The sequence below is a fragment of the Cydia pomonella genome, chromosome 15, assembly GCF_033807575.1.
Source record: "Cydia pomonella isolate Wapato2018A chromosome 15, ilCydPomo1, whole genome shotgun sequence".
Taxonomy (NCBI): Eukaryota; Metazoa; Arthropoda; class Insecta; order Lepidoptera; family Tortricidae; genus Cydia; species Cydia pomonella.
Genome location: NC_084717.1, coordinates 14,104,938 through 14,115,581, shown reverse-complemented (window position 1 = coordinate 14,115,581; position 10,644 = coordinate 14,104,938). Strand labels below are relative to the sequence as shown.

The window sequence follows — 10,644 nt, the reverse complement described above, 5'->3', positions numbered from 1 at the left end:
CTTAGCAAAATTTTAATGTGATGAATGATGGAACGTATAATTACAAAACTAAGCCAATATCTGATAATTTAAACACATAATAAAGATTGCCGGGTCTTATATTACTTACGTAGTCAATTTCGGTTCAAAATTTTGTCACAAACTTTTTTTAACAATTTTATTTGCAGAGACTGTCGCACTATCACTTCGAGTTCCATACACGTAATGACTAGTTTACGCGGATTGCTCTGAAGTTCGTTGTCACAGCGCCATCTGGTTTAGAGTGAGGGAACTAGCGCGAAAAACTGACTTATAAACTCGACGCCAAAGCGGCAAACTCTTTCTAATTCAAAAGTTATAATGTGTTGACGGACTTGCCTTGTAGACGGTCTTGCCCACAGTGACCTTATACAAAAAATCATGGCCACGTTATTTGGAACATAATGCTTAAGTAGTCACCGAATCATAGGGAGAGTCTGGGCAATTTTCCCAGGTGGGAGCCTTGACCCATTTTATAGAAAAGTCATCATAAATTTAAGAGCAGCGTTCTTGTCGGTAAAGCAATCTCCAGGTATTTCTTTCCTTGGCCTTTTCTTTGACAGCCTGATACAACACGACGTTCACTTTCTCCTTAACTTGGTCCATGTGTGTCCTTCTTGGCTTTCCTCTCTTCCTCTTTCCTTCGACGTTCCCTTCTATGATGGTCTTGATAAATTGGTCGTGTCGTAACTTGTATCCCAACATGTTCCCTCTTCTACTTTCAATGATTCTCAATAGGCGCCGCTTTTCCTGGACTCTTTTTCTTTCGAACTCCTCGTTATTTACTTTTTCCGTTAAGCTTATTTTCTCCATACGCCGCTAGCACCATATTTCAAATGCTTCAAGACGTTTTCTGTCTCGTTGAAGCATTGTCCACGTTTCGCTACCGTATAATGCTATGCTCCATATGTACACTATACTTACATCTAATGCTATGCTACAGATGTATAGAAAAGCACCGAAATCAAAATAATTAGTTTTTGACATGCACATACTCGTATAGATATCGTTACCTATATTATATTGGAGTGCTGGTCAGAGAAATATATTGATTATGGCATTTCTTCATTAAAATGATTCTGACTCACCTACCTAGGCAAGTCTCCCGGATTGCCTCTAATCATTTAAATAGATATGGGAAACTTTAGGTCCATGTGGTCCCAACTCCCAACGCGCACAAGTTTTTTGCAGAAATCGTAAAGCGTCTGGTTGACGTATCTGGTGACCGAAAAGCTGGCGGCTTCCTCGCACAACGTATCAGCATTGCGATACAACGAGGAAATGCAGCAGCATATTTTAGATAAGCTAGTTATTAATAGTAATACCTCTGTATATATCTATTTTGTAAATAAATAGGTACGTAATGTTTTGATTCACGCATAATGGGTCTTGAGAAAAGTCTATGTTGCTCCAAAGGCAATGAACTGGGAGTTGTGCTGTGCTAGGTTCCTGTGAGAACGAATTCAGAATCAGATAATGCGCAGAAAAACTATTAAAGTTGTCGAAAACATTTTGAGACATGGCGCAGATGGAGCACATTACTTGTAGAGCTGATGGCTAATAGGCCATTGGGCATAGGTAATTGATTGGCTACTAAGTACGGGAAGAACCCCAACAAGGTGTACTGATGATGTGGTCAAGCCTGCAGGAAAAAGTTGAATGAGTTCCTGTGATAGGCCTTTGAATCAACAGAGAACATCTTTCAGTTTACAGTACCGGCCAAAAATACTCGTTTATCACCTTCAGGTTTTTAGGGCAAACCTTTTTAGGGTTCCTAGTTGACTACGGAATTTATGATGAATAGCGCGCCATAGGGTTCCATGCCAAAAACGTGCGACTTCTGTCCGCAAGACCGTCTGTCTGTTTTGAGTGCATTTGAGCTTAGGTGAAACTAATGATCGGCTCCGGCGACTAGGCTATCCTAGCGCCGATTATAGTTAGCTAGTCGGCCAAATCCATAGCTGGTTACATCACTAAATAGTACCTAAGTACAACATTTATACGATAACGCGGTAATCTCAGTGAACTGTCAGTTTACCTACTCTTTCTAATTCTGGATAGATGTAGCAGCAAACGACTCATACGTCACCAAGTTATGTAGTACTCGTTCAACTGATGGTGTGAAGTGACTCAGCCATATTGTTGAGCATTCCGTTCCGCTAACAGAACGAATCAGCAACTGGACAAACCTAGCCATTGTGGATTTATTCCGAATGCCGAATTTTCCTGCTACCTGGTTTTACTTATTTTTTTAAATAAAATTTATATTATTTATATTCTTAAATGAAGGGTTCAATAATCTAGTAAGTGTATTCCTCATTCAAATTAGTAAAATGGAACTCCTGAAGCTTTGTGGTTATTCAAAACTGACAAAAGCAAGTGACGGATATAAAATGTAACGACTGTGGCAAAAGGGCCATTTAATTAATTACTTATGACGGTAATATTTAGTCGAATGATAGATAAAATCTTAATAGGAACTCTAAACAAACAAACAGTAATGTTTTTACCGTATCTATTACAATAGTTGAGGATGTTTTGCACATAGGTACCGTACTTCCTGGCGCATTACCAAAATCATGGTTACAAAGTCATCCTATTCATCAGACAAGGTAAACAGACTTGTCTTTTAGTATATATTGACTTAGCATGTATTTGTGTGATCAATACAGGTTTAATTGTCATTGTGAAGTGTCGTTAGAAATAAACCATGGGTCGTTTATCTTTTGTTTTGATTGTTGTTATCGCTATTGCGAACAATGCATGGGTGAGTAATATAAGTTGTGATGCGAAATGTGTTTAGCGGCCCCAATGTTTATTAGTTTTCAATAGTGTTGCTAAAAATAAAGAATTTCTGTGGTCTATGATATCAGCAGAAATCGCGATGTCTTTATTGTATGAAAATTTTAATGGTTCTACCGCGGACTTTATGCTTCGTCTAGTGGCAATACACTATTTAATTTCAGGCGATATCGGGAGTCCAAAAGACCGTAATCCAAGCTGAGTTCGTAACGCGGGGTTTGTCCTGCTTAAAGAGCAATCCTCTCACCGTGGAAGACATTAACTCTCTCAGAATGCTGAAATCGCCCGAAAGCAGCGGCGCTAAGTGCTTCACAGCTTGTCTCTTTAAGAACATTGGTATTGTAAGTGCATTTTTATTTTTTACAGCCTGACGATGTTAGTGAGCTTCGCTTCGAGGTTTCTGTGTAGGCTAAAGACTGGGTTTAAAGGTTAAGAGCAGAACTCCAGGAGGGTCACGATCAGCCGGCCTAGTTGTCTGCCTAAAATATCGTAAAAAGCGGGACTGAAAGGCCGAGGACCGAAAGCTGCTTAGGGTGGAAGCCATGGAACATCGGAGGGCACACCGCTGTTCGCAAATTGCGGGCTACTTTCTCCGTCACTCTAATTACGCCTTCCAATTAAGGCGATGCAATTAAAAGAGAAAGATGCCCGCATTTGCGAACTTCGGTGTTCGCGGTTGGTCCTGACCCTGAAGGCAGCCTGCAGCGGGCTATCGTGTGAGACCGAGGAGTGCGAGAGGAGGAAGATCGGACGTTGTTTCTTGCGCACAAAAATATTTCACGGACGCTACTGTCGACATAACCATACTTTTTTTCATTATTTAATTCTTGCATTGTTTTCTCTGCAGTTGGACAACTCAGGAGCAGTATCAGCATCAAATGCCCGGAAGAATGCAAAGCAAGTCTTCGCTAATGATGAAACTAGTCTCAACAACGTTGAAGAGCTTGTCAAGGAGTGCGAGAAAGGTATTTTTAAAATATATAAGTATAAGCACAATTATACATATTATCAACGTGGATCAATCTAACCGAATCCACAATCTACTTAACGATTTTTTTAACCCTATCAACCAACGGCCCAACATCAACGACTAAAAGTGGCTAAGAAAGACTCCACGGGTATAATAGTTTCTATTTTTCTCCGTGAGCTTCTACGGATTATCGTCTTATCTATTGTTTAAAAACCGCAAAGGCGCGTGCCACTATGAAAAAATGGTCGGGCCGCATAGGTAGCGTTTATTGAATTACTACTCTATTGAGCACGGAATAAGATTCATTATGAACTAATACAGCAAGATATTATACTTCGTATCCAAATCCAAGACAACAAATATAATTTACTAGCAGCAGTACACGTTATCGTGCAGTCCAAGTCACACATTTTAGAGATTATAGTATTTAAAAAACAAGTTCGCGCTGTCCCTCTCACTCGCTACGCTGCGTTCCTGCTTCGACATCGCTCCTCCAGTACTCATTACATGTTTTTGTGTTAGTCCGAGTCACACGTATTTTCGCCAAAATAGTGTTCCTCTAAATATGTGTACCTAATTGTGTTTCGATTAATGTTTATTGTGCGCTGAATAAGAAGTATAGAATCAAAACATTATTTGAACTGCCGACCGCCGTACCCTCGAACGAAAAATTGATGTTTATTCAGCTCGGCAAGTCTAGTCTCGTTTGCCATACTTACATGGCAGTTAAACTTTCAATTTGAAATTGTAGGTATATTCGTTTAGCGTAATAAACTTATTACCTAAGAAATCAAGTAAGTAATTTTTACGTTCATACGAAATCACTTACTACAACTACCTTCTTTTTTGAATAAATAAATTACGGAAAAAATAAGTATGGGGCTACAAATAGATTACAATTTGAACTTTAAATAATTGTAATACGTACTATTATAGTATTATTTACTAATATAATATTATTTAGATTTCATTTTATGATTGCATAAAATGCAATGTTCACTCACAATTATTTTTTTACGAGATGCTTTCGCGTACAGATTTAAATATACAAACCACATCTGAATAAAGTTAATATATACTAGGTAATCGTTTCACGAAAGCGGCTTTTACCATGTCCGATCTACCCTACCATACAATAAAACAGATAACAATGGTAATCCTTGCCGATTGGTAATAAGTGCCTATGAATGATAACAAAACGCGTCTTTATGCAAATGTACATACACAGTACCAACAAGTTAAATGAGCGTCTTATGAGGATACCTATAGGTATAAATATACAGGAGTAATGTCAATCAATACACAATCTATAAGACATTGGAAGACTATTTAGTCTGACTGACAGTTTAAAGTGTTTAATGCCATTAATCGACGTATACAAACGGGACGTGCTATGCGTGCTCCGATACCGTGCGCCCCATGCCCCATATGAGGGCCATAGTGAATCTATCGTATGGATCATGATCATGACGGATTAGGTAGTAGGCTTTAATCGGACATCGCGGTATCGTCGAGTCTTGGGTCCAATCGATGTGGTCGCCACCTAAATTTGATCATCAGTTAGTTACCCGCTTTGTTATTATTAGACAGCTTTGATTAACATAATATAATATAATTTTAAAATGAAATATATTATGGAAAGATATACTTGATTTGTGTAATATTGTGGACTCCGTCTAATAATAATTCTCCTTTCCGTGAGTACTTAGAAGCTTAGGTTTACTGTGCAACAAGATATTCATCAAACAGAAAATCGGTATTAACTGTGTTGATTAAAGTTTTAATGTAATTTTATAATGCACATTAATTAATAGTTCAAAATTAAAACACATATTAAATAAATATTTTCTTATAAATGAGATGTCGACATGGTACTATATTTGCCCCACTTTAATAGTGAAGAGGCTATCATTACTCCACAATTATTGTGTCGAGGGCTCCGCTTTCACAGCGTCGAGGTTATATTTGCCCCACTTTAATAGTGAAGAGGCTATCATTACTCCACAACCATTGTGTCGAGGGCTCCGCTTTCACAGCGTCGAAGCTATATTTGCCCCACTTTAATAGTGATGAGGCTATCATTACTCCACAATCATTGTGTCGAGGGCTCCGCTTTAACAGCGTTGAAGCTATATTTGCCCCACTTTAATAGTGATGAGGCTATCATTACTCCACAATCATTGTGTCGAGGGCTCCGCTTTAACAGCGTCGAAGCTATATTTGCCCCACTTTAATAGTGATGAGGCTATCATTACTCCACAACCATTGTGTCGAGGGCTCCGCTTTAACAGCGTCGAAGCTATATTTGCCCCACTTTAATAGTGAAGAGGCTATCATTTCTCCACAATCATTGTGTCGAGGGCTCCGCTTTAACAGCGTTGAAGCTATATTTGCCCCACTTTAATAGTGATGAGGCTATCATTACTCCACAACCATTGTGTCGAGGGCTCCGCTTTAACAGCGTCGAAGCTATATTTGCCCCACTTTAATAGTGATGAGGCTATCATTACTCCACAATCACTGTGTCGAGGGCTCCGCTTTAACAGCGTTGAAGCTATATTTGCCCCACTTTAATAGTGATGAGGCTATCATTACTCCACAACCATTGTGTCGAGTGCTCCGCTTTCACAGCGTCGAAGCTATATTTGCCCCACTTTAATAGTGAAGAGGCTATCATTACTCCACAGCCATTGTGTCGAGGGCTCCGCTTTCACAGCGTTGAAGCCATATTTGCCCCACTTTAATAGTGAAGAGGCTATCATTACTCCACAATATTGTGTCGAGGGCTCCGCTTTCACAGCGTCGAGGCTATATGTACCCCACTTTAATAGTGAGGAGGCTATCATTACTCCACAATCATTGTGTCGAGGGCTCTGCTGTCGTAGTGTTGAGGCTAAGTTTGCCCCACGTCATAGTGAGGATGCTATCATTACTCCACAATAATTGTGTCAAGGGGTCCGCTGTCGCAGCTGTCGCAATGACGAAGATATATGCCGCACTTTAAGTTATATGTACTATACAATTCCACAATAATCGTATCGAGGCCTCCATTTCCGCAGCGTCGAGGCTATATGTGCTTCATTTTAAGTGTCGAGGTTATAATGCTTCGGTCATTTGGTTCTTCGGTTGCTTTGCTCCTTTTGGTCGCTTCGCTCTTCGGTCGCTTCGCACTTCGGTCGCTACGCTCTTCGGTCACTTCGCTCTTCGGTCTACAGTCGGTCATTATACTTATCTCAAAATGATATCGTCAAAGATATATAACGTTGCTCTACTATAACAGTGTTGATGCCAATGTAATGATTGAAGACTTTAATAGTATTGGAAGTAGCTTTACGCATGTAAATATAAGGGACTAAAGAGCAAAAATATTTAAGGTTGAGCTAAAGTTTACAGGACTTGTAAAAATAATGAAATATAAAGGAGGTTCTTGTTACGCTGAGGTAATTTAATAGGTGTTAATGCGGCCTAAAATACCTTAAACAAAATGTACGCAATGTCATTGCCCTTACAGACAAAGAAATGCTGTATATAAACAACATATAGGAAAAAATATATCTGTAAACCCTTTAACCCAAATTTATGATTCGTACTCATATCACGCTGTTATATACTCCTAATAACTTCAAACGTCAGCTTTGATATGCTGTCAAGAATACCTATACCATATCAACGAGCCTAATGTAATAAATCCGGTACAATTTACCTACTTACGGATTCTCAGCTCCAAACTTCAGGGGAACATCGCCGCATCAAACAAGAGGTGAACCGCCGTTGATGCACTATCCCGCGACGCGAAATAAGTGCTGTAAATTGTGCAACCATGCAACTAGAGTTATGGTGCCACGTGTTGCAGTCGCTTGCGCTAAGTAGCTAGATTAATAATCGCAATAAAGGGTTGAAATCCTTTAACAATAACATTATTATTGTCTGAAATGTAAATGCTCGGGTTGTCATATTGTCTTGCTGTAAAAGAAAGCTTAAATAGTTTTCATTTTTCGTCGCAATGCACACTGTACAGTTTTATTGTAGGTAACGTTAAAAAATGTTACTCCTTAAAATGAAGTACAAGTTACAAGTCATGCCAGATATTTTGTTCACAAATATATCATAACTCAACACATAATCTACCTAAGTTCCTTGCCACTTGTTAGCGTAGTAGCCATCATCGTTCAGATACGCATAAGCAGATGAGATTAGCTATTTAGTTATAAATAATATCATATTACTATTTCTTGATCTGTGGTAATAACTAAAATTAGTCCATCTATATTTTCAAAGTGATAAGTTTCAAATACTTAATACCTACAGGATACTCTACTAGTAATTGTCCAGACTTAGTTTTAAAGTACTTACATATAGCCTTGATATTTATGGTAGCTTTACAATGAAGAAAATTCTCCTTTATCTACCTCACTCAAAGGCTATTTACCGAGGAAAGTATTGATTGCTGTATTCAAAATTAACTTTAAAGTGTCGTAACATAAAATTAGATTATATTTTAGGGTCAGTAACGCGCATGTAATATACCTCTGCAGTAGCGGGCATTCATAGGCTACGGTGATTGTTTACCATGAGGCAGGCCGTATGCTTGTTTGTCTCCGTTGTAATTACATCCAGAGAATGGTTGGTAAATTCTAAATTATACAAAATGGTTTGTTTATATGGTTACAGACAGAAAATGCCCATCTAAAACTTATTTAGAGCCAACTAAAGCTTGAAAACACATTTACACTTAATGGCGTCATGGCTTGTAAATGACATAAAAATAGTTGTACCTTGTGAATATTAAGATATATACAACTTTATCAATATACTACAGTGAAATCAAAGAAAGTTTTATACTTTTTTAATATTAACGAAATGAAATACCAAGAGCAATTTCACTCCTTAATTTTATTATGCTATACATAAATTTTACATTTATACTATGTGGATACATAAATAATTATTTAAATTGGATATAAATTAATAACTTCTAGGTGGTACGTTGTTCTCTTTAGTCAAAATCAATAATATCAGTATGTTCGTAACATACTGATTTGATATCGATATTTTATTTTATTTTCGCATTCAGGATTTGAATTTAAATACAAAGCTCTGAACATCTGCTAGTAAATTATATTTGTTGTCTTGGATTTGGATACGAAGTATAATTAATAATCAAACGAACTTACCTGTGAAGTTTGATTACAATTATGCGAGTATCCAAATCCAAGACAACAAAGACCCGCCCCCCATCCCCAAAAATGAAAATAAAATAGTCTCTGTTAATAACACAAAAATAACTCTGAAATAATGAGTACTGGAGGAGCGATGTCGAAGCAGGAACGCAGCGTAGCGAGTGAGAGGGACAGCGCGAACTTGTTTTTTAAATACTATAATCTCTAAAATGTGTGACTTGGACTGCACGATAACGTGTACTGCTGCTAGTAAATTATATTTGTTGTCTTGGATTTGGATACTCGCATAATTGTAATCAAACTTCACAGGTAAGTTCGTTTGATTATTAATTATAGCAAGATATCACTTAGCATAATCTGACACGCTGGACTAACTACAAAAATCCCCTTTTCTCTGCGGCTTATTGGCCTTCTATCTTAAGGTTGCGAGATTCTTTCAGAAATAAATAATTTATGATTTGTTTTACAGTGAATGGTGAAAATGTGGCAGATGACAAAGGCTGCGATAGGGCTGCTCTAGCATTTGCCTGTTTAACTGAAAATGGAGCTAAGGTAGGCTAACCGTCAGAATATATATTAGAATGAACAAAATGCTTCAAAATATTAGCCCTATAACTTAGCTAGGCAAAGTCGTGTTTAGATATTTGTGAGTACTGTTGTCGTTCCTCATATATCTGACCTCTGATTACCTGTACATTGCTAATCCAACAAGTACATAGATATTTTATGCTAGGTATTTAACTATGTACCGTCGATACTTATCGACCCGGAAATGGACAGGAAATCGTAAGTGTTGGTAAAATAGAATCATATAGAATGTTCACATAAAATGGTTATCCATGTCCATGTATGCAAATAAATGAAATTTAAGTAAGTAAGTAAGTAATCATTTATTGCATACCATGGTACAATACAAGTTGTTACAAGTGATAAAAGAGTTCACATGGCACCCCAGTGGGGTATGGCAATTTCCTTAAAACTATATTTACACAAGGCTACTTATATCTAAATTATGATTTTTTTTAACTAATTTGTAACTATATCGTTGTCCAATTCGTTATCGTTGTCCATTTAATGAAAAAGACGTAAGTAGCCGTACCAAGAGTTGACACTTGACGTTTACGTAAACTTGATCGCAGTCCTTCTCGCTCTCACTGATGACGATGTATTGGTGCGATAGAGAGGGAATGAGATTGTATTAACGCCGTCGCTAACTTAAATGTCAAATGCCAACTCGTGGTATGGCTACTAATGGCAACTGTACATAATCTCGAACATGAAATATGTTAGTGTAATTCGCATTGGCTAATTAACTATGGGCCACGTGCACCATCCCACTAAACCCGGGTTAATAGGTTAAACCGTTAACCCAGTGTCAAATTGTACTGATAACCTGATAACTCTAGGTTTAACCGGTTAACCCCGGGTCAGTGACTGGTGCAAGTGACCCTAAGTATTTCAAAATATTTGTTTTGCAGTATGGCCTCGATCTCAAGTTTTAAGAAATGAACCGAAAATGGACCACCGGAAAAGTACAAACATGACAAGGATTTAAATATAGGTATTATAACGATTAAATGTTCCATGCCCTATTCTATTTATGAGTTTTATTATTCCTAATTAAAAAAAATTGCCCTTGTATAATGTATACGTTTGAACGATTTATTACATACA

At 37.7% G+C, this 10,644-nt stretch overlaps 1 protein-coding gene across 1 annotated transcript; it reads left to right on the top strand.

Annotated features, from left to right (window-relative positions):
* The first annotated feature begins 1,883 nt into the window (after positions 1–1,883).
* Positions 1,884–10,567, top strand: LOC133525942 (general odorant-binding protein 28a-like). The gene is made up of 5 exons (XM_061862375.1): positions 1,884–2,785; positions 2,985–3,161; positions 3,668–3,785; positions 9,440–9,522; positions 10,449–10,567. The coding sequence occupies exons 1-5, from the start codon at positions 2,729–2,731 to the stop codon at positions 10,470–10,472; spliced, it is 459 nt and encodes a 152-aa protein (XP_061718359.1). The 5' UTR covers positions 1,884–2,728; the 3' UTR covers positions 10,473–10,567.
* The last annotated feature ends 77 nt before the right edge of the window (positions 10,568–10,644 follow it).